Below are 24552 nucleotides of genomic sequence, written 5' to 3' on the forward strand. Positions count from 1 at the left end.
GCTGGATCTCCGCGGTCCTGGAAAAGTAGGTCCTTCGCCGATCTGGCCCTATTTGGCTGAGATATAGCTTTCCGAAGATGTGGATTTCCGCATCATGCAAATAGTGGTTTATTCTGCAGGCTATATCTCAGCTATACGGCAGGCGATGGGGGCGTGGCATGTCTTTTCGTGATCGGGAGAGTCCTGCCAATCGATTGGCACCAGAAAAAAGGATATCCATTCCATCACGATTTTCGCAAAAAATCATGATGGTTACATCATTAAATTTGCCAAAAATCGGGTTCATTTTCGTAGTCGAGATTTTGATGCCGAACGACAGTCTGGAACCACGCGGTCCTGCGAGAGTTGGTCCTGCACCCATCTGGCCCTATTTGTCTGAGATATAGCCTTCCAAGGATTTGGATTTGCATATCATTAAAATACTGGTTTCTTCTGCACGCTATATCTCTGCAATATGGCAGCCGATCGGGGTGCGGTATGTCTTTTCAGGACCAGGCGAGTCCTGCCAATCGACTGCAATCGGAAAAAAGGACATCCGTTTTTTCACGATTTTCGCAAAAAATCATGATGGTTACATCATTAAATTTGCCAAAAATCGGGCTCATTTTCGTAGTCGAGATTTTGATGCCGAACGACAGTCTGGAACCGCGCGGTCCTGCGAGAGTTGGTCCTGCACCCATCTGGCCCTATTTGTCTGAGATATAGCCTTCCAAGGATTTGGATTTGCATATCATTATGCCGTAAGCATGTTTTCCAAAATCGAAAAACCCATTTCAATTATTTATGGGCCGATTCGGCAACGCGTGCCACGCCTTCTCGTGATCGGGAAAATATCCTCGATCGCTTGAATTTACATTAATGCTATTAAGGATTTCGACTTATAACGTTGTTAGGCGCAATAGATCGTGCAATATTGTTCTGAAATGTATTACATAATTTTGAAAATCAACAGAATCGTAAAACTAGAAATTAAAAACAGTTTTTTTTTTATATTTTCCATTTTATTGAAATCGCTTTTTACTCGTAATATTATTAGTTATTATATATATGTATTTATATGGATGTATTATCATGTATATCGGCTTGCCATAAATGTAGGTATGTTATGTGAATACAATTAATTTTTGCGTTGCGTCATTCTTTGTTTTTGTTTTTTTTTTTGCAATCGTTTTGTTTTTTATTTTATAAACTAACTCTACCGCTGCTGTGGCGGCTTGATCGGTGATCGGTATCTGTATGATTTGAAGAGACAATTTCAATTTCGTACACTTAATACATGTATCGTAAGTTATGAATGATTCGAATCGTAATTGCTTTACTTCAACGGCGTGCTGCTTATAGATGTGGTTTCTATTTCATTACAATCAGTTATTAAGTCTAAACATGAGCCCAACTAATTGCTTAAGGTTGGCGCTCGCCATTTGCTGGAAATTTACAGTTCACGTCGAAGAACAGAGGGGGTTTCGGTATGTAGATCAAAGCACAAACGAGTTGGACGTGGACCATCTGCATCCATCCGTACTAGTATTCTGTAGATCTTTTGTTTCTCAGTCACAATTGTGTGCTGCTTTCTTTACGCTGATTTCAATAATTTTGTTTTGTTCGTTATATGTTTTTTTGGTTAATATAATGCTGCTTAATCTTATTACATACACATTTATATACGTTTGCGATTTTTACAATATTCCGTTTGAGTAAATGTTTCTGCTGTGTAATGTTCAGAAAAAAAAAATAGAGAAAGATATCGCTTCCATATCTTCTATTAGTTACACAGCAGCAGCTTCACTCTTCAAAAAAAAAAAAAATGTACGCGTACAGATTATGATGTATAGTCTTAAATATAGGGTTTAAGTGTTTATCCATTATCAATTATCTTTTGTTTCATTTATAATTTTATTGAATAAAATTACTAACACTTTAGCTAATTACTACGCTCTTCTCTCTGCACTCCCCAGTCCATTCTGCCTTGGAACAGTATCCATCGCTTATTTTGACATTAGTTAGGGGCTAATCCTTTTCGTTCTTACCGATCTTCCTTTCTTTAGCCTAATCCTTAATAACTATGTGTATGTGTAGTATGTGTGTGTGTGTGTTTGTGTTTGTGTATTTGCGGGTGTATATAATACAAGGTGTGTTCCATATGGTTATTATAGGGGTGTATTTACGTTTACGTTTACGTTCACGTACTTCTCAAGACCTAAATACGCACACTAAGTTTTTATGCTAGTTTATATCTCAATAGTCAATAGTTTAGTTTCAGTTATAAATATTTCAATAATAATTATAAACACAAAATGTTGGCTAAAGGCCAACTAAATAGAAGGGACCTTAGAAACGGCTTCAAATCGGGGCAATTAAAATTGCAATAATTGAAAAAACAAACAAAAAAAAAATCACCAGATTAAAAGAAACTAAACGCTATGTGACACTCCCGTGGGGGGATTTAGCATTAAAAACTGGGTTGCTTTTACAAATTAACATGGCAAACGGTACACACTAAATATTGCGGTCTAAAAACTAAAAGTTAAGGACTATCTTTAAAAAAAATGAGTACAGTACATGGTGTTGCTGTTCATGTTCATATTCGGTTCGGTTCGGTTCGATTCCATTCGATTTACTTCGATTTTTGTTCGTCACCTTCAAGTTCTCAAATTAAATGTTTAGAAATATATATCACAATTTGTAAAAAGTTTTTAATGCATTTTTCCTTTGAATTACAAATTCAACAGTTTAACATTTAAAAAAAATGAGTGGAAAGAGTCGATAGAGTATTGCATTGCATTGCTTTGAAGGGGGACTGTCTGTCTGTCTGTATGTCTAAAGATTCCTTTTGATTCTCAGCTATCCAAACAAAGAAGACGCTTCTGAGTAATTTAAATTCGAGCATTCGGGTAAAGTATCTTTTTCGTTGAAAAGAAGTACGTGTTTGAAAGAAAAATAAACGCGCTGATCGATAGTTAAAGCATATAGTAAAGTAGTCGTAGTCGTATATACACAAAGCATTACGAAAGTGAAGCAGCTTTCAAGCCATGAGTGGGGGCTAGGCTAGGGTCTAGGGGCTAGGGGCTAGGGCTACTACTGGGGGCCTTTAATCTCTTTACATTTATTCAACTGTTAGATTAACATCTTTACTTATTCGTATGCATATTTTGCTGTGTAATACTCATCGTTCGACATCCAAATGCTAATGGGCCAATGGGTAGACCAGACACAAAATAGGCTCGCGATCAAACAATACGAGCATTGCTCTGTTCTATTCTGTTCTATTTTGTTCTGTTCCACTCCATTCGGAGCTCTGTCCCTCTGCTGATGCATTCGATTCATAAATACGCTCTTGTAGCGTACATGCGGATGCCAATGCCAATGCCAATGCAAATGCAAATGCAAGCAGGCTGTTGTCCGGAAGGACACTGACTTAAATTCTAAAAAAAAATCCAGTAAACATTACACACATGGACTACGCCTATTGTAAGCCTAAACTCAACATCAACATACACATACATATTTCTGTTCGGTTCCGGTGCACATACCATTGCCGGTGCCGTTACATATCTGGGCTGGGTGGCCTGGTGACTAATACTAAACTTTAAGCTTGATCAAAGTTCATATTAATTAGTGTTTTGTTGAATGTTCTCTTGTGTGTTCTCTTGTCATGTGTCATTGTGCTGCTGTGGTTGTGGTTGTGGTTGTCGCTGTTGCGTATTTCACCTAATTACAAAATCTGCTCCTCAGCCGTCTCGCTGCTGTCCCTCTGCTCCTTTCTGCCCACGGCTATTAAGTAGTCCTCCTGCTCGCCATACTCCCCATCGGCCGCTTCACTCTCCAGCTCCACATCGAGCTCGGGCTCGAGCTCGGTCTTGGGCTCGGGCTCAAGCTGCTGCTCCTCTTTGTCCTCCTCGACTCACGCATTCGGCTCGCCGACCCTGAGTTGGCGCCGGCTGGAGCTGGATCTGTGGCTGCTTCCGGTCTTGCGGCGCTTGCGCTTGGCATCGCGCTGGAAGGCCACGTTGCCGGGATCGTCGGCCAGCTGGGGATACTTGTGAATGCTGTGTATGTCAATGCCAATCCATCCATCGACGTCGCCGTGTTGGACGAGCTCCTCCTTCTCCTCCTCGGTCCAGTCACCGCGACCCTGGAAGCCGGCAGCTACCAGCTGCTTCTCCAGCTCCCAGGCCCTCTCCACGGCTCGCTTGTGGGCATGCTTGAGTATGCGATGACGCTCCTGCTCGGGATCCACGCCGTACTTAATGATCACCACCGCATCGGGGCCGTGGAGGCGCAGCTCCTTGGCCGCACTGCCGCCGTGATCGCTGATCTCGTGTGTTGATATGTTGAACATGCCGCCCAGGCGACGCAGCTCCTCGTTGTCATCGCGCAGCTTCAGCACATTGTCCTTCACAAAGTAGAAGACGTCCTGGTCGTGTATGCTGAAGTGCAGGTCCAGGAAGAAGGAGTTGTTGAACACACTGCTCACAACGTCCTGCACTACGCTATTGGCTCCATCCACAACGCTGACCAGGGCCCGTCCGCCAATCGTCGAGAGCAGCACGCCCTCGCCAAAGACACCGCGACGGTAGCTGACGCGCGGCAGAAGGTTGCGCATCTTTGGCTCCATCTTAAGCAGCGGCTTGGGCACGAAATCAAAGTCACTGAACTTCTCGCTCGTCTTCTCCACAATGCACTCCAGCCCGGAGATGACGCCAAAGTCGGGGGCCAGCGTGTTCGATTTGATGGAAGCCTGGGGAGTGTACTGGGCCAGTTTGGTGTAGCGGGTGCTCTGCATGTTGTCCAGGTCGTAGCCGAACAGCTGCAGCCAGGCGTCCAGGTCGATCATGTAGTTCTGCGGCTTGTTCGGGTTGATGGGGTCGTTGTTGTGGTACCGGTAGATGAACACATCCGTGGGGTGAGACATTTCGGTGGCCAGGGTCTCCCAGAGCGGTGTCATCCATTGACCCACGTGGGGATCGTACTGCCGCTGCTCCGTGTAGATCAGCTTGGTGTGTGGATCGATCAGACCGCCGTGGAAGTCAACGGGCACAAAGAAGTCGGGCTTGGTGTCCTTGATGATGCGCCCGAACGGAGTGCGCTTAAGCTCCTTGACGATGCCGCCGTTCATGTCGAAGAAGGCCAAGGGCGAGCCGTTCTGATCGGTGGCGACATAGTACCTCTGATCGGCGTTCTCCAGGGCAATCAGCATGTCACGGTCGTCGTAGTAGAACTTCATGGTCTTGCCCAGCTTGGGGAAGTGCACGTGCGTGACCAGGTGCGGGGTCCGCGGATTGGCGTAGTAGTACTGTGTGGTGTTGCCCTTGTTGTCGTGCCAGGCCACCAGGCGGCTGCGGTCGTCGTAGTAGTACCAGCTCTGGAACCGCTCGCGCTCGAAGGCGTGGATCAGCTGTCCGCGGTTGTTGTACCGGTACTTCTGCTCCCCTCGACGCACCACAAAGCCGCGGGCATCGTAGTTGTTGAACTCCACGTCGCCCAGCTTGATCACGCGATCCCCGATGTCGTAGCCCAGATTGAACTTCTCCCCCTGATCCACAACGCCCACAGTGTTGCCGTTCTCGTCGTACAAATACTTCCAGTTGTTGGTGCCCAGGACCTCGATCACGTGGCCATCGGCGTTGTAGTTGATCTTGTCGAAGGCCGTGGACCGGCCAAAGGTCGTCTTCTGCGACTTGATGCGGTTTCGCAGGTCGTAGTCCAGCTCCAGGCGGAACACGTCGATGTTCTTGACGTTCATGAGCACACTCTTGACGCGACCGTGCTGGTCGTAGTCCACAATGGTGAAGAATTGCTTGGCCGAGTCCTGGATGACCGTGCGGTTGAACGCGTTGCGTGTTATCTTCAGGTCCTGAACGACCTCCAGCTGTCCCAGGTTCTGGCTGTACTTGTAACGGGTCGTGGGCAGCTCCTTGTCGTCGATGGCCATCTCGATGCCGCTTAATCTGGCGTTGCCGTCGTAGGCGTACTTGAAGTGGGCCGAGGCCAGCGAGTTCTTGGAGCCGAACCGCAGCTTCTCGTCCTTGAGGATGCCGGCGTGGTACTTGAATTCGCGGCGCAGCTCGAAGCCGGGCTCCTGCACCTCCACGGACTTCACAAGGCTGGTGGTGTCCTGGTAGGTGTAGTGGGTGCTCGAGAGTCCCGCCAGAATTGTCTCCAGGCGTCCGGCGGCGTCGTGCACAAAGGCAACCTTGCCGGATTGGTGGGGGTGGATCTTGGCCAGGATCTGGCCCTCGTCGTTGTACAGAATCTCGAACGGATGGCGGTTAATGGGCGAGTAGTACTGGTACTTGAAGAAGCCCAGCGACGTCTGCAGCGAGAACGAGTGGATGTGGCCACGCGGCGTGGTCAGACTCTGCAGAGCCCCGGCATCGTCGTACTGCAGCAGATAGTCCGAGCGGCGCGGCGTGGTCACCTTCAATGGCAACGATCCGAACATATCCTTGAAGGCATAGACCATGGTCGAGCCGTCGCCGTACTTGATCTCGTTGAGGCGGCCGTTGCGATCGAAGGAGTAGGCCTCCTGGAGCACGCCCCACTTCCAGCTAACCAGCCGCCCGAAGCGATCATACTCCAGATCGACGTCCGCATAGTCGCCCGATTGCGGCCGGAAGCTGATGGGGCGCGAGGTGCGGTCGTAGGTGACGTTCAGCAGCTCCTGCTTGTCGTCCACCATCACCACCACAGACTGGGTCTCGCGATCGTATTCCAGGGTCAGCACATTGTCTCCGTTCACGCGTAGCTTGCGTCCCACCTCGGTGACGGGGCGTGGCGTTGCCTTGTTCTGCTTGCCCGGCAGTTGCGGCTGCTGGCGACGCACGAAGTAGCGCCACTCGAAGCGGTTGGCCAGATCCCCAGCGATCTCCGTGCGCTGCTTGGCCGGCACGGGGTAGCTCTCGCCTAGCAGGGGACTCTGTTCGGCCAGAATCGTGTACGGGGCCACCTCCATTTGCAGGGTGTGTCCCCAGGGCGTAATGCTGGTCGTGGAGCCGTCCATGTCGACGGTTGTACGCGACTCGGCGGCTCCGTTCTTCACTATGACCGTGGCTCCCTGGATCAGCATCGACTGCTCTTTCTGGGAGTTCTCCGACACCTTCACCATGGCTCCCTTCACGCTCAGGTCGAAGCTCAGTTCGATGACCCTTCCGGTGGGCGTCACGGCGGAGGTGAGGCGGCCGAACTCGTCGTAGTTGTAGACATATGAGCGTCCGGTGGAGTCCAGTTTGGTCTTGAGGAGTCCCGTGGGGCCGTGGTACTCGTAGGTGACGTTGTAGTTGTCCGGCGTGCTCAACTCGTGCAGCATCTTCATGCGGGTCATGCGCAGGCGGCACTTCTGGCCCTTGGTGTTCTCGATGGAGTTCACCTGCGAGGTGTAGTCGCGCAGCAGGAACACCTTGTTGCCGGCCGCATCCGTGACGGTGCTCAGCTTGCCGTTGGAGGTGTTCACGTTGTAGGTGAACACGTACGTGGTCTCTCCGGTGAGGATGTTGCGCGTGGAGACGTGCTGCCCGAACCTGTTGAAGATGTAGATCTCCTGCATGTCCGGCGCGTAGATCTCGTACTCCCGCGAGGGGCTCGCCTCGGGAATGCTCGACATCACGGACCGTATGCGGTAGTTGGCCTGGTCGGCGATGTGTACGTGTCCGTCGGGGGTGACGGCCAGGGCGGCAATGGTGTTGAACTTGGCGCTTGTGGCCAGGTAGTGCTCCGCCTCAAAACAGTCGCATCCGCGCTCCAGGCAGTTGCACTTGGACTCGACGCCCGCGAACGGTGCAATGCGTCCGTCCGTTCCGATCACTCGCACGCGGTTGATCCTTTGCGAGTCGCTCTCGGCCACGAATAGCTCTCCGAGGGGTCCGAATGCTATGGATTGTGGCATCACCAGGGTGGCGTGTGTGGCCAGATCAGTGTCGTAGGCCGTGGAGGCAGTGGCGCAGTGCAGCGGCCGACCGGAGATCACTCGAACGCGTCCGTCTGGGGTCATGCGCAGGATCATGTGGTCGTCGATGATGTGCAGGGTGTTGTCCATGGGCGAAACGGCCAGCTCGGTGGGCCAGCGCAGGTGCATCTCCTCCAGCTTGAGGGTGCCCTCGCAGGGTATGGGCTTCCAGTGCGACTTGTGCATGTGGTTGCCGATGAGGGTGCTCACGATGCCGTCCCGATCCACCATCCGGATGTTCGTTCCGTCCGCAAAGTACAGGATGTTGTCGCTGGAGATGGCAATGCCCTTGGGGTACGCCAGCTTGGCGTCCTTCGCTAATGCTCCGTCCCCGCAGTGGGCCTCGTCTCCGGGCAAGCAGCGCTCGCCGGAACCCACGATCGCCTCCCAGTTCAGCTCCGGCTGCGAGTAGTCGTTGGTGTCGCGCACACGGATGATCTGGTGCGACTCCGGGTCGGAGACATACAGAGTGCCGTCGAGCGGACTCAGGGCCATGTGGTAGCGGTAGGACACGCGAGTTGCATTCAGCTTGACGACGGTGCGGATGCTGCCGTCGGTCATTATGCGCCGGATGTAGTTGAAGTCGCCGACAAAGAGACTGCCATCGGGGGCGGCAGCCAGAGCGACGGGGGCGAGCAGACGCTGCTTCATGGCCAGCCCGTCACAGTCCAGGCACTCGAGAGGTCGCTGGTGGCCATCGCCCATGGTGGTGAGGATGATGCGGGGCTTGTTCCGCAGGTAGATGTTCGAGCCGTCGCCCTTCTGCAGGATGCCTTCGTGGAAGTTGTAGCGATGGTGGATGTCTAGGTTCCAGCCGCCCACCTCCGAGATGGACATGTCGTGGCCACTCAGCTTGGTGGTCTGGATGTCCCAAACGGTGTCCTTGCAGTCCGTGTATTGGTAGCCGACCTTGACCACCGCCGTGGTCACGCCGTAGACGCGCTGCCTGTAGATGTTGAGCCGGTTCCAGGCGTACGTGAACTTAATGCCCGGATCGGCCTCGAAGACGCGCTCGAAGAGGATACCCTCAATGGTGATGCGGAGGTGGATGAGGTGCAGCGTGGCGGGTATTGTGTCGGGGGTCAGTTGCAGCTTGATCGTGGACAGATAGCCGGCGGCGCGCGACGAGTGATAGACCAGATTCAGTCCTGTGCCGGGAATCTGAAGCGATTCCTGGATGACCTGCGACTCCGCGAGGATGGCACTGCGGTCGGGACAGGCTCCTTGGAAGCCGTGCTTCCAGGAGGCGAGCACCACGGGCTTCATCAGGTCGTAGTCGTGCGAGAAGCAAGTGTGCGTCGTTGTCGTGGCCACGCCCTTCTCCTCGGACATGCTCATAACCACCACGTCGATGATGACCACCTCGTTCCAGGGCACCTGCACAATGCGCGACTGGGGCCGGAAGGGCGCTCGTCCGAATTGCAGGGTGACAGCCCCTCCGCCATTAACCATGAGGTCGAACCAGCCGTCGTCGCGGGTCAGGGTGAAGCCCTCCAGTAGAGTGGTCGTCGAGACTCGGACACCCACTAGGCCCATGCCCAGCGAGGTGACGACGCGTCCGCGGATGACCGCCGATCGGCTGTGGGGATTACAGAGAACAGAGATTAGTGGGGTCTCGCAAGGATGGGGTGTCGTTTGAAGGATAGATACATATTCATATCATCTATTGTAGATATGGATGGCTATGGCTATGGCTATCAAGCGGTTCGAACTGAGGACTGGCAACTACTTGAACAAACAACAAATAAGTAGTACTCATAAATGATAAGAATTCACACGCACAGAACATAAGACTCGTTTCAACACATAAAGGTATTACAAGTTGAACAATATATATAGTGTGTGTGTATGTATGTAGTATATGTGTATGTGACCTAGCATTGACCTAAGTACGAGAACGATTCAGCGATTCAATTCGATTGAATCGATAGCTTAGACATATATCATGTATGTTCAACTAAAGAACCCAAAGTATGGTATTTATCAACGCTTCGTTTGGGTATTTGATATCTTCGATGGTTGATAGTTGATATTTGGGTTGATATTGCTGGTTGTCTGGAGCGTAAAGAACTTAAAATATTGTAAACTACCAACCAACCGAGCGCTTATTGGAACCAAAATAAACTACAATATTTCAAAGAAATGATAATGATAAGAACGTTAATGGAAATGAACGAGTTTTCGAAATAAATAGCGAGTGAAAACGAATGTAACGATATAAGTATAAGTATAAGTTTAAGTATAAGTATAAGTTTAAGTATAAATATACGTTTAAGTATAAGTATAAGGTGTACCAAACAACCATTGAGAATTAGTAGTAGAGTAGAGTAGTATGTTTTTTTTTTAGTATTATTTTAGTACCGCTTTTCGCTTGCTTACCTTGCATTGAAATAATTCCAAAAAATGCTGTTAGTATTATTGATTTTGGTTTCGATATCGATTCGAATTGAGCAACGAGTAACGTGTAACGAGTAACGAGTACAGATTACCGATTACCGTTTACCGAGTATGGAGCAACGAGAGCGATTAGCATTCGTTAGTTAATGCAAAGCATTTGGAATTCGTAGTAGACGCGTAGTTCGGGTTTGGTTAAGTGAGTGGAGTGTTTTGTGAGTGGAGTGTGTGTGTGAGTAATGGGTGCGTGTGCGTGGGCGTTTGCGTAGTTAGTATCGAGTAGTAGTAGTAGTAGTATCGAGTGTAGTAAGTATCGAGTAGAGCAGGAGTAATTTAGTATTACATTAATACGGTTTAGGGAGCGCGTGTTTGAGAAGAAAAGAGAGCAGAGAGAAAATAATTGAATTAGCATGGTTGTCTATGGTCTGGTTAAGTGTTGTGTTAATTGCTGCTCCTCATTAGATGCCTCATTAGATGCCTCATCAGATGCCTCATCAGATGCCTCATCAGATGCTGGCGTTGGCCCTAGCGCAGTTGGTTTCGATCATACCGAAATCGCCAGATCCCTCCACAAGGGTTTAGCTCGGTTCGTTTCGGTTCGGTTCGGTTCGATTCCGATGCGATATGCGATGGCCCTTTGTGAAGGGTGCTCTAACTGGTTAACTCTACCTTAAGCGGACCTTGACTTAGACCTAACGCGGCAACGACTCTTCGACCTCCTAGTGGATATATGGTACTTATGCGCTAACTTAGGATGTTTCTGTATATTCTTTATGGGAGATGGGGGGATTCGTTGTAAACAAAGGACATATAGGGATTCATATTTACAAGATTTTTGAATGGGATTCTGGTTTGTGGTGGGATATGTTTTCATTTTGGGGATTTGTTTTAGACGAGGGCACGAAAACGAAAAACGTAAATATTTAAACATAGAAAATCAATTAATTATGCAAACTATTTGATTATTATTGTTATTTTTTGTTTTTTGTTCTTTGATGGTATACATATATTGTTTGATATATGGTTTATCCAGCTAGACTTTCGTAAGGTGGGATTTACGGGATTTGAATTCGATTTGAATGCCAATTGCGGAAACTATACACAGCCTTGCGACTTCGATTTCGGTTGTAAACTAAAAAACTCTGAGCAAAAAACCAGGACAAACTGGCTACCAGGAAGCACCCACCTCTCGTTGAAGGTCTCCAGCTTGGCGTAGTTCTGCAGGCTGCTCTCGTCGATGAGGAACTTCATCCGCTCGAAGAAGGAGGCGGTAATGGCCGGCGGCTGCTTCCGCAGCAGCACATCGATGGGCTTCGGCGCCGACACGCACAGCTGGGAGGTCTTGCACACGTGGCTGGCACAGCACTCGGGATCCTCGCAGTCAACCAGGCCATCTGTGGAATATTTGTTTATAAATCGCTCTTGCCATTCTCTTTATCTCTATCTCTCTCCCTCTCCCTCGTCCTCTGTGTGTGTCTCACCTTTGTCATTGTCCTTGCTGTCGCCGCAGTTGAGCTCCAGTGCGATGCCACAGTCCGGTCCGTCCCAGCCCTCGTAGCAGCGGCACTCCCACTGACCCTCGCCGCTCACCCGGCACTGGCCGTGTCCGGCGCAGCTGTTGGGACAGCCCTCGATGGTGCAGTGCTTGCCATTCCACCCGGTCACGCAGAGGCACGTTCCGTTCTTGCACTGGCCGTGCTCGTTGCAGCGGCCGTCGCAGAGCTTCGTGTTGCAGTACTCGCCGCCCCATTCGGGGTCGCAGGCGCAGGCATCGCCCTCGCAGCGTCCGTGCTGGCCGCAGTCGAGGTCGCACAGCTCCTTGGAGCAGTCGTCGCCACTCCACTTGCCCTCGCAGGAGCAGGTCTGGGTGTCCAGGTCGAAGCTGCCGTGGCCCGAGCAGTCGGGCAGGCACTGTAGGGCGTCCTGGTCCATGATGGCGCAGTCCGGTCCCTTCCAGCCCTTCTTGCAGATGCAGGTGCCGTCGGCGCAGAATCCATGGCCCGAGCAGTTCGGGTGCGGGCAGTCCACTGGGAAGGAGATGCACAAAGATTAGTCAAGACGGATTTACAAGGATATGCACATGTGCGAGCACTTATAGCTAGACAGTCGTATGGATCCTGGCTGTACCTTCTTCACAGAATTTCCCCTTGTAGCCGCGCATGCATTGGCATTTGCCGCTGACGCAGTGGCCATGCCCATTGCAGTCGGCCACCTCGCACTCGTCGTGCCGCAGCGAGCACTCCTTGCCCTTCCAGCCGGGATTGCAGATGCACTCGCCGTTGATGTACTCGCCGTGCTGCGAACACAGCACCGGGCAGACGCTCTCGCTGCAGTCGTCGCCCCCGAAGCCGGGGTTGCACTGGCAGTGCCCCAGCAGGCACTGCCCGTTGCCGGAGCACCCGTTCGGGCAGTTTTGGGTCATGTCCTCGGCTATGGCCGCGTAGAAGGTCAGTTCCTGCACATCCCCGTCATCGTTGTAGAGCGAGACGAACCAATGACCCGGCTCCATGTAGCGTGTAACCTCCCGCGTTATGGACAGCTGCACGGCGGGCCAAGCAGGCGAGCAGGCGAGCAGGCGAGCAGGCGAGCAAATGACGTGATTCGACATATGATGTGCGACATGTGATGTGCGATATGTGATTTGAAAGAGAACCAAAGCGTTAGTATATGTATTAGCCCAAGGGGGATGCGCACTACTTACGTGAGCAGCCCGTGCCGTGCGTGTGCTGGCGCTGAAGCCGCTGAGCACCTCCTTGAAGTGGTACTGGGTGTGCGTGGGCAGGGCGTTGCGGCGTCCGTACACCCCGATCGAGGCTCCGCGCGGTATGGTGTAGTCAAACTTGACGTATGCCGGCTCCGACTGGTAGAACTGCATGTTCCAGTAGCTGTACGGCTGGATCTCCTTGGTCAGCTTCTGGCCGAGCGTTATCTGGCCAAAGGTGGTGCCGTCCGGTGGGAAGCTGCGTGCCGGGAAGGTGCGGGCTCCTTCAGGTGCAGCAAACGCAAACGCAACGAAAAAGCAATCGAAATTTGTTGGCAATAATGGGATGAGAGGCGGGACAAAGAGTAGACAGATACACGGATTAGTCAACGATTCGGTCTTTCTCTTTTCAAGTATACAAGTATGAGATATAGTATAATACACATGATATATATTTATTGTGGCAGGGTAGTAGGCAGTAGTTGGGGCTGGGGACTTTGTACAGTTCTAAGCCTAGTCCTATCGGTTCGCTGGCTTTCCCCTCAATGAATGGAGCTGGGGATCCCCCTCTTTGTTAGTGGATGACCAGATGCTGATGCCTGATTCTGATGCGATGCCAGATATTCATGCTTAAAGGTTGTGTTTGTACATTCAAATGCGAGGAACAGTATGAGGAGTGATTCAGATTGAGTTTAGTAAGAAGCCTTAGACTAGAGTTAGTATTCTGTACAGCGTTTAGTCGGGGTTAGTCGATTGCTGGTTAGTCGAAAGCTGGGCCAGGGGTTAGCAACGAATGCTGTGAGCACAATTCACCTTCCAGTATGAGTATTGGCATTACATCGGGGCATGCACCAGCACCAGCACCTGCACCTGCACCAACACTCGGTTCAGTATAGGAGGCGGCAATGTTGTTATCGAGCTCGGTGGCGGGGTGGCTAGCGGGGGGGTTAGTAGCATTGCTGGGCGCAGCGGATGTGGCAGGCATTGGTCCCCCCGTGTCAGTGTCCCCGTCACCGTCACCGTCACCGACCCCATCCTCAGTCCCAGCGTCAAACTCTTCTTTTGGTCTCTGCTGGGGCTGGGGGGCACCGACACTCAAAATGGTCCCCGGTGTCGTTGTTGGAGCAGAGTCAATGTCAACGTTGTCGTCCATGTACACGGGCATGGTGGGGGGCAGGCAGCTGCAGGGGCAGTCGGGCATGCGAGGCGGTGGCTCCGGGACACAGCTGTTGTCCGCACTGCTGTCCGCCGGCTGGGATTGGTGCTGGGACTGGGACTGGGACTGGGACTGGGGCGTCCTCTGTTCGTGGCTCAACACTTCCTTGATGGTGTGCGAGCCCCCGCCCGTGGGCACTTCCACGTGCAGGGTGTACACGGAGTCGCTGCCGTCATCGGTGGCTATCGTCAGGTTCACAAAGATGCGTCTGCCGGGCTGATCAATGCGCTCACTCACGTACGGCTTGAGCGGCTTCAGATGGACGGGTATCTCGTTGTCCTCGTTGTCCTCGCTGTCCCCCTGCTGTTTGAGCACCTCGTTCTCCCTGACAGCCTCAGGATGATCCGCCTCTGTCTTTGGCTTTGGCTTTGGCTTCAGCTCTGGCTCTTCCTTGCTGGCCGTCTTGTAAACCTCCTCTTCATTGGAGCTGAGAGTTTCATCCAGTTTTACTATGTCAATGTCCTCATCCTCCTCAATGGGGGAGGCATCGTTCAGCATTAGGTCGGAGATGCTCGGATTGGTTCCTAGTGTTGGAAGTGGTGGCAGTGGCAGTGGCAGTGGCAGTGGAGATGGCGATGATGGTTGCTCCTCGCGGTTCTCCTCAGTCGCCCTGCCTTTGTATCGAAATTAAGATCAATAAAATGTACGAGTGCCACGAGTGGTGCACTCTGGCTCAGGAAGGGTCCTTCTGTGTGGCTAATTTTGTGCGAAAACTCGTGAGAAGGAAGTGTCTTGAAGGGAGGTCCTTCTTGGTGGGGATATACATGATAATAAGTATTAATTTTACACAATTTAGTTTCACCAAAGACCTCCCTCGCAACCACTTCCTTCTCTCTGCCTCTCTCTCTCTCCGCTTTGGGATCCAACAAGATCCACATCCTTGCCAAGATGAGCCCACTGTAAGGACTCTTCCTGAGCGTAATTCCATCTCACTGGCATGGCAGTTGGATTGATTTATACCTTGTGCGGGCGGCGTCTCCTCCTCCCCGACTACCTCATAGTTGTCAGCTAAATCACGCTCATTATTGTTATCATCAATGGCAGGTTTCTCCTGCTGCGGCTCCCCAGACTCTTTCTCCTCCTCCCCATCCTGCCCACTGATTTGAAAATCATTTTCCTTGGCAGGCATGCTTGCGGATGAGGCGGCGGCGATGAGGAGGGTGCTTTGTCTTTGCCTCGTTTGCTGCTGCTCCTGGCTCTCGGCTCGTCCTGGCTGGGTGTTGATTTCAACAATGTCATCGGTGTCACTCCTCAAAAGCGTCTCCGTGCCCGTCTCCGGCGCCGGCGCTCCTGAGCTGCTGTTGTCAGTTTGATTATCGTCATCAATAACAGCAACAAATGTGCTGGGCTCCACCTCCAGCTTCAGCTTCAGATCCAGCTCTAGCTCCCGCGCCATCTCCGTTGCCATCTCAATGGTATCGCTGGTCTCTTCAAGATGCTCCTCCACCATCTGCTCCATCTCCATCTCCACCTCCTTCTCCACCTCCTTCTGCATCTTCGAGTCATATTTTGTCCTCTTTTTGACCATCGTTTTGGCCGCGCTCCGTAAATTGCTGTTTAATGATTTGCCAAATTGTTGCTCGCTTCTGGGCCTCCTCTGGAACTCCTTCTCCGTATTCGTCTCCGTCTCCGCTTCAGCCGTAACTTCAGCTTCAGTTTCAGCCTCAGCCTCATCTTCATAGACATAGTCGCTGAAGTCGTCCACAAAGCCTTCGTCCTGGGGCTGGGCACTCAATACGCTATCGAATTTGGGCAAAGTTTTATCGTAATTACTTTGCCCTGTCCTCGCCGGCTCTGTCGCAATGCCGGGCGGGACATTTTTAGCCTGCTCTTGCTCCTGCTCCAGGTCCAGGTCCAGGCTTTCGCTAGTAATTAAGTTGCTGAAACTTCCTGAAACGTCTGTAGCCGCCACATCATCATCGGCATCGGCAGCGCCATTGCCACTGCCATCCTGCTGCTCCTCAAACCCCTCGATTAAACTTCGTCGATGTCGATGGTGATGTCGCTCATCGCCTGCCCCACTGACTGACAGAAGCGTTGACATTGCTCTTCCTACAGCTAAAGTTAAAGGCAGAGTGGTAAAGGTAAAGGTAAAGGTAAAGAGAACGAACAAATCGAATCGAGACAGAGGTTCGTACACTGTACACTGTACACTGTACACTGTACCGTACTGTACTTTGTGCTCCATACTTTTTAGCCTGTACGAAGGAGGCACCGTTGAACCCCTCTTGCGGTTAGACCCCAGGCCCACGCCCCTTTAAATTAAGCGTAAAATGTATTTTTAATTCAATCCCAGTTGTCTAGCTTCGAGCTAGTTCACCGGCTGACAGACGACAGGTGGCGACGGGGGCTATATATAGGGCCCCAGAGCTAAACTCGAGTCTGCCGACTGCGAGAGAGAGAAAGAGACTAAGAGAGAGGGGGATAGCGTTTGATGTCGACTTCTGACAGCTCCATTGCCGACTGACTGTCGACTGCTGACGGCTGAGTGCCACACGTGTGACAAGATACAGATACAGAACCCCTGGACCCTCAATCCTACACTCATGGAACAAATAATAGCTAAATATTTCGACTCTTACGAGCCACGAAACGCACTGTACACAGTGGCAAGGCCATGGCCATGTTTTTATCTTGGAAAATAAGTAGAGACGCACTCAAATGTTGTTTCTATCGCTGTCTTATCGCGTGTCGCTCTCAAGCCGAGCCCTGTCTGGGTACAGTTGCCTCCGACACAGCCCATACAAAACTTTCAACTGTCTCTATCTCTCTGCCTGTCTCCCTTGAGCATCTGCTCCTCTCTCTCTCTGTTTCTCTGTCTCTCTGTCTTTGTGTCTGGCTCTGTCTTGCTGTCAATTCAAAAAAGTAATTAATGCAATATTTTAGCCCGGCAAATCCCCAGGAACGCACTCAACTTGAACTTTAATTGAAAGAAATGGGAGAGGGCGTTCCTAAATATAATGAAGCCGGCATTCAAATAATCCCTATCCCTATCCCAGGATCCAGTATCCAGTATCCCAGTATCCAGTATTCAGGATCCTGTCTACTGTCAGGCGCCAACTTCAAGCAAAAAAAAAAAATAAAACCTACAAAAACAATAAACTTTTTTGTCTCCGCCAGAGGGCGCTAAACGCTAAATACCCCGACGTCTTGAGTGTCTCTCTCTCTCTCTCTCACTGAGGCCTCTCCCCGCCTCTTGGTGTCTTACGAAACTTGCGAAAACTCATTTAAAAATAATTAAAAGTTGTGCATAATTACCTCCATTATTGGCATTCGCCAGGGATGAGGAGAGCGACGTCGAAGGCGTCAGGGAGGACTGCGAGGATGAGGTGGCCGCCGAGGACGTGGCCTCTGCGGAGGAGGCGGACGTCGACTGCAGTCCCTGGGCCGTTCCGCTGTTCGATGTGGCCGTCGTGACGGCGGCCCCCGATGATCCTCCGCCAGCGCCTCCGGCGAGTCCTTGGCCTTGTGCGGTTCCAGTGCCTTGTCCGTTCTTGGCGCGTACCGAGGAGTTGTGCAGTTTCGAGAGGTCCGTGTTCGTGCTCTTGGCAGCCGTGACCTCGGAGGCCTCGTTGCCGACTAGAACGGTGCAGGGCGCCGGATGGGACCAGTTCACCACTCCGGTGATGCTCAGCAGGACCACCAGCAGGATGGCCACGCACAGTGCTGTGAACGCCCCGATCATGCAGGACGACGAGCAGCGGGCGGCCAGATCCTTGCGGAAGTTCATCGGCGCCGAGTAGTGGTGCGACGGCAGTCCGTTCATGACGCTCGGCGGCAAGACCGGCCCTCTGCAGCCTCCTCCCTGAGTGGTGCGCTCGTATCCGCCCTTCAGTGTGTCTTTTGTGGGTGTGGAACAGGCCGAGCCGCTCTTGAAATCGATGGGAGAGCCCTTGTTGATGTCTGCAAAAGAGAGATAGAGAGCGGGAAGGGTCTCGGATTAGTTATAAATTCAAACAGACGAAATGCAGTCACTCGTTAGCATGGAATGGCAATGGCAATGGCAATGGCAATGGCAATGGAATCCATTAAAATCCCACCAAATTCTGGCATGGTCATCCTTAAACTCGGTTCTCTTGGAAACCGCAGGGCGGTCATGTCTGGGGGTCTGGGGGTCTGGGGTCTGCGATTGTGCGGACCTTCCGCACACTATTGTATTTTGCTTATCGCCATTTGGCGCAAATTTCATTTGTATAAAAGGATTTGCACAAGGATAACAAACTGACATTCAACATAACCTCAAACAAACGACGACGAGACGACGGACAACGGTGGACGGTCGACGGTCGGGGGGAACAAAGCTGCTACAAAAACAGCAAAAAAAAAAACAAAAAACACAAAAAGAAACGAAACGAAATGAAATGAAACCAACGAAACGCAGAGACAGAGGAACGGGTGAACGGAGGAACGGGCGAGCGGAGGAACGGGCGAACGGGAGAACCAGCGAGCGAACGAATGAATGGATGAAATAAGCAGGGAAAATGACCAGCGACAATGACGTTGGCAAAACGGGAGCAAGCGGGAGCAAACGCTAGCAAACGGGGGAAAAAAAAGCAGAGGATCCTGCTTTGAATGGCTGTGGATGTGGTGAAGTGAAGTGAAAAAAGGCAACGCCGCGGGACAGCCAAAGGCGGTGACAGCGTCAGCGACAGGCGACAGGCGACCCCAGCAGGAGGACCGACCCGGACCGGACCGGACCGAGGACGAGGACGAGGACGAGCGAAGGGAGCATAAGTTGAAATCATTTGTTGATGCCATGATGATAATTCGATTATGTGACATGGAGCGGCCGCTGGGGGAGAGCGGCTTTAAATGGAGTTCAGGGCCCCGGCCCCAAAAGAGTGACTAGGAAATGGAAATCCGGACAGCGAACGGTGGGAGAATGGCTAAAGAAAGGACACACAAATCAAATGGTTTTCGCCAGGCCTTGGTCCTGTTCGTTGAGTGAGTCTTTGCCTCAGCCCAGGACAAGGACCCGGATGCGGATTTGGCCAACTTTTGGACTCGGACTCGGACACGGACACGGACTCGGGTTCACTTTCACGCAATAAAGTTTCGAGGCGGCGGTCACTTTTGAGGTTACGAGTATGCGTGCTTGTTTAATCCGCAATATACTGGACCGGAGAATGGAGAGTGGACAACGGACAACGGAGAACGGAGTAAGGGCTGGTGGGTGCGGGAGGGGAGGGACGCATGTTGCTATCAATGCCAGACTCGGTTACACATTTTGCGGTAGACAGACACCCCCCCGACCCCCACCCCGACCCCACATTCACAGTGTGGCATGTGGCATAACCGCGTGCGTGTGTGTGCCGTGTGTGTGTGTGCGTGTGTGTGTGGGTAAAATCATTCGCTTGCTCTCTGTGACAAACGTTCGCTTTTACGAAAAATTGTTGTAATTTCTGGCAGAACGAAACCGGGAAGGAGGAATCTCCCTCTCCCTCTCCTTCTCTCTCTCGCTCTCCGCCGTACGAAAGCCATAAGAGAGCATATCGTAGTTTGGCCCGGCTGTTGCCTGTTGGCCGCTTTTTCGGGGCTAACCCAAAATGGATATGGCCTCCCCAGAATTCCAGTCTCCCCCTCCCCTCCCCACCCCTCACCGCACCCCACTGTCTCTGCCTCCGTGTGTGCGCAATGATAGCGTGAATAATGTCTGCGTCATTTTTTCGTATATCTGTATATGTATATGTATATCCGTATCCGTATCCGTATATCCATCCATGTACGGCAATGCATTTGCGGATGAGTATTAAAGATGCCCACTAAGCATCGTGCATGTGTGTGTGTGTGTGTGTGTGTGTGTGTGTGTGTGTAATCGGGGAATGAATGTTAGATTTATTTAATGTCAAGAGATCTTTCCATATGTGGGGGTGCCTGCGCGCCTGAGTGGGCCACGGATATGTCCAGGGAGGAGATCCATAGTCCACAATCCAGAGGAGACATTTGCAAAGGTTAAGCTGAGAGTTCTCATCTCTCACTCCCTCTCCCCCTCTCTGTCTCCCTTTGGAAAAGTTAGTTGCCTCGTTAAGGGGGGGGCGTGTCTGTTATGGCAGGAAGCAGGCAGGGCAGGGCAGGAGCTTTTTATGACCGAAACGTGTGGCTAGTGGGCTGGGGTTGGGCTATGCGAGTATTTGTGTGTGTGTGTGTGTGTGTGTCTGTGTGTGTGAATAATTAACGAACGCATAATAGCCGTCAGAGTAGTCGGTAGTCGGGGACTCCAATGACTGGATATAAATTCACACAAGTTAATGGGCGGTGGAGATGCTTTTAAAAATAAAAAAAATAAAAATGAAGGAAAGAAAGGGGCAGGGCAGGGCTGAGCGGTGAATGTGTTCTCTGGCGGAGGCTGAGATGAGACGAAAGTGCTACGAGAACGAGAACGAGTACTAGAACGAGGCACGGGGTCATTAAACGTAATGGCGCACACGACAAAGTATGCCACATGCCACATGCCACGATAAATGGCCCGGGAGGTAGCGATTGGGTCAATTTATCGCTGAAATAGATCACAAATATGTTTTTATCTTCCTCGCTAATGACCCAATCGGTGGCCTTGGCATCAGAGATTGTGCCAAGGCAACCTCAAGACCCCAATCGGCCCCCCCCCCCATTGGGGACGGCCACTCCCCACTCCCCCCAAAGCGAGCGTTTGGTGTTCGCTAAATTTGCTGCTTAATTGCAATCGAATCGAATTGGATTCCAATGAACTCCTCTCCGTCGGATTAACCTGAACATTACATTGTACAATAAATCAGTGGCAGGCAGGCAGGAGGCACGCAGGAGGCACGCAGGCAGGACACATAAAACATTTCGGTTTATTAATTTCATTTCATTTCATTTCATTGTATGCAAAATTTTGGAATAAAGCCTGCGGCCGAACGTAAATCGCTTAAATTAAAACAACACACAGCCGCCAGCCAGCGACAGCAAAAGGCGAAGGGAGTGGGGCTGGTGAGGGGTGCAAGGGGTGCGGGGGGGAATGGCAGGGGTGGCAGGCAGTAAAAACAATAAAAATATAAATAGTGTGGCCAACGCAGCTGGCAATAATGGTTACTGTATAATGTGACACCCTCTCGTACATTTACGTGTGTGTCACAGCCCAACCCCCTCCCCACCCCCCTCTTCACTCTCTCTGGGCCACAAATGGAGGCAGCAACAAGCTGACGCTCCCTCCTGCTCGCTCGAATCTGATTTATGCTGCGTGCAATTTAACATTTTTAATAATATTAAAATTACAAATTTATACACATTTCCATTATGCATGTGTGCGTGTGTGCCTGTGTGTGTGCCTGTGTGTGTGTGTGGGGTCTCTTAGGTGTTGTAGTCCAATAAACACCGAAGAAGGCAACGGCCGGGAAGGGGGGGGGAGTGTGGCTTGATTTCATTTTAATTGGCTTTCCGGACCGCTGGGCTGGCATCTCTGGGATCTTCGTTCCACGCCCCCACCCACGCCCCCACCCACTCCCACGCCCACGAAAAGGACCCAAATATAGGCCCAATGGAAAATCCTCTTCTTGTAATTAAAAATCATTCTCAAGTGTGGAAAAGACGCACCGAAGTATCGGGAAACTTTTCTTCCCCCAAATGGGGATTCAATATTTAGTTCCCTCCCCCCACCCTCCGACCTCCGACCCACGCAACAATTGTGTGTTAAGTACTTTTTGAGTAATGACCCACCCGGGTGGTCCGACCTGCCGACCAATTTGCATGGCCGTTAATGAACATTTGCTAATATTTTGAGCACTAAAAAACAGTGCCACCGCCGCCGCCGCCGCCACCGCCACTGTCCCCCCAGGCCGCCCTGTTCGGGGGCGCCAAAGCGTGCGACAATCAAATAAAAGTACATGCAAAACACATAAAGGCGCATAAAGGCGCATAAAGGGGTATCCCAGTCGGTTTTTCTGTTGTTTTGTTTTTTCTGTGCTACTCCGTTCTCGCATTTTAATGGTTGGAGAGCGCGACGATTGCTCGAAACAAACAGGTGAATGGGGGAGTGGGGAGTGGTGGGGAGCAGGGGGCAGGGGTAACGGGTTTAGTCAGGGAGGAAGCTCCCGCCATGTTGGTAATGGAGTTTGCAAACAAACATGGCCGCCGGGGAAAAATCACATAATTTACACGTTTGCATTTAAGTATTAAGTGGGTAGGGGACCCCGGTGGTGCCCCATCCACATCCCCAACCAGGGACTCGGACTGGGACTGGGACTGGGACTGGGCCTGGCACTGGGCTTGGGCCTGCGATGGCAAAGTGTTTCGTTTACTTTTACCGCATTTGTTTGCAGAGACCTTGCCAGTCGCTTCACTCCCTTCTGCTCCGACGATCCGCTCTTCGTGTGAAGGTATTTCAGGCGGGCGGGAGGACGGAAGGACGGGCAGAGTTTTATGTGCAGAGGAAGCAATTTTTGGGTCGACTTTATTGCCCCTGTCGACGTCGTCGTCGTCGTCGTCGGCGTCATCATCATCGGTGTTGATGTTGATTTTAAAGCGTTTAATGGCCCTGCGTCTCAACGAAATTGAAAAGAAAACCCCCCAAAAGAGGAGCCGATGCAGCAGTAGCAGCAGGAAGAAGATCTGGGTTTATATGTTTGAACAAAGTGTTGGGATTTCAAAAGATTTGCTCTGGAATTTGATGGGGTTGTTTCTTGTGTCTTGTGTCTTTGGGCTGAGCCCTCCTGCGCCCATAAACGGCAGAAGGAGATGCCAGAAAAGGGTCTTATGATGGATTGACAATGGGAGGGCCTGGCGGCGTTTCGGGGGTTGCAAATGTAGGGCAAGGAAATGCGATAAAGGCCGCCGTCACCGTCACCGTCACCGTCGCCGTCACCACCAAGACGAGGCCGAGGCAAAATGAAAGCCCCATCAACGGGTAGACAAAAAGTGTAAACTGTCACATCCACTACAACATCTAATCCCGCATTCATGGCGGGGCAGGGGTCGGCGGTGGGGTGTGCTGTGGTTTAATATGTTTTAGACATAATGCAGAAATGGCAGAGAACTGGGTGGCTTCTAGGCCCCGTCCTGGCTGCAAGGACTGCTGGTAATTACAGACGTAAGTGGCCGGCAAATTGCCGCGTATGTCTGGCTCTTGGCTGTTGGCTGTCTATCCCTTTTGTTGTTCTCTGGCTTATAATCAAAAATTCCATTTAAAACTTTAAACTCATTACTAAATGTTTAATGTGCGCCCATCGTTTCATGCTCTTCCTGCCTGCTGTTGCTGCTGTTGTTGTTGTTGTTGCACGATAAATCACACAAACAAAAAATTCCGCAATTTGTTAGGCGCGCAAAAGGCAGCAAGACAGACAGACGGACGGACAGACAGACAGGACAATAAAGGACTTGGGTCTTGGCTCTAACGATGCGGCAACCTGTCGACGTTCGTGCCTCCAAAAAAAGGGTCGCAGTCCTCGTCGCCATATTGTTTCGAGCAGGCGGCGCACAGCAGGCGACCTGAGTACCGGAGTACCGAAGCACCGGAGCACCGGAGCACCGAAGCACCCAGTGCCGTTCCGTACCGCCTCGAGCACTAATCAAGTGTGTGGAGTGGACGAGTCGCGGCTTTAAAACCTATTCCGAGTGCCTGCCAGTCGGAATCCGTAACCATTCGTATCCGGCGTATCCCTGGCCTGCTTTAAGGCGGAATGCGGCACGGGGGAAGCAACTTTCGGCACGATTTGCATGTAAATTAATTGCCCAGCCCTTGCCTTTCCCCTACCCTCCACTCCCCGTGGCCCGTGCAGCGAGTGAGATTTTTCCGCCCCCTCACCGCCCCCCCGCCCTGCTGGAGCAGCCCTCGGGGCCAGATAAGTCGTATAAATTATAGCAATTTAATAAGTTTTAAATATACGCATCCGGCTGACTCCACTCTGTCTCTCTCTGCCTCTCTCTCTCTCTCTCTGTCTTTGTGTATCTGTTGTGTGTCTCCCCCGCCCCCCCCCCAAAAAAAGTTGGTAAAATCTTTGCAGCAAAGTTTACCCCCGTCCGTTCCCCCACCCCAGTGGAGGGTGGAGTCTTGAGACGGTTGTCCTGGGAGTCCTGCTCCCTGGTCGTGCTCCGTCTCGCTGCTATAACTCAAGACAAAAACTGTTGCCGATTAAAATTGTCGGTTGGGCATTAATTTTATGTCACGATGCGCTCGCAGGCAACGTGCCGTGTGATAAGGTGTCCGTCGACTGCTTCCTCCCCCCCCCACACTACTTTGGGGATGGGATGCTGCTCGTGGTGCCACCTTTTACAGTTCTGGCTCTAAATGAGTTTATGCAAGTGTGAAAATAAGTCTTTTAATGGCCCGGGCGGGCAGTTAAT

The 24552-nt window shown here is 51.3% G+C and overlaps 1 protein-coding gene across 5 annotated transcripts in view; it reads right to left on the reverse strand.

Moving 5' to 3' along the window:
• Positions 1 to 1612: 1612 nt before the first annotated feature.
• LOC108151085 (teneurin-m) overlaps positions 1613 to 24552 on the reverse strand; it is a 139376-nt gene continuing 116436 nt past the window's right edge. The window contains exons 3-11 of one of the 5 annotated variants that reach the window (XM_017279468.2): positions 17512 to 18156; positions 15214 to 16311; positions 13851 to 14867; positions 13038 to 13321; positions 12464 to 12875; positions 11818 to 12363; positions 11523 to 11730; positions 10322 to 10348; positions 1613 to 9521 (exon numbers count right to left, since the gene is read on the reverse strand). In XM_017279468.2, the coding sequence (XP_017134957.1) occupies positions 3902 to 9521; positions 10322 to 10348; positions 11523 to 11730; positions 11818 to 12363; positions 12464 to 12875; positions 13038 to 13321; positions 13851 to 14867; positions 15214 to 16311; positions 17512 to 18156 (9857 nt within the window). In that variant the 3' untranslated portion in view covers positions 1613 to 3901. The remainder of the gene's footprint in view (positions 9522 to 10321; positions 10349 to 11522; positions 11731 to 11817; positions 12364 to 12463; positions 12876 to 13037; positions 13322 to 13850; positions 14868 to 15213; positions 16312 to 17511; positions 18157 to 24552) is intronic. The other 4 variants (XM_017279469.2, XM_017279470.2, XM_017279471.2 and 1 more) reach the window with 4 other exon arrangements.

The sequence above is a fragment of the Drosophila miranda genome, chromosome XR (assembly GCF_003369915.1).
Source record: "Drosophila miranda strain MSH22 chromosome XR, D.miranda_PacBio2.1, whole genome shotgun sequence".
Taxonomy (NCBI): Eukaryota; Metazoa; Arthropoda; class Insecta; order Diptera; family Drosophilidae; genus Drosophila; species Drosophila miranda.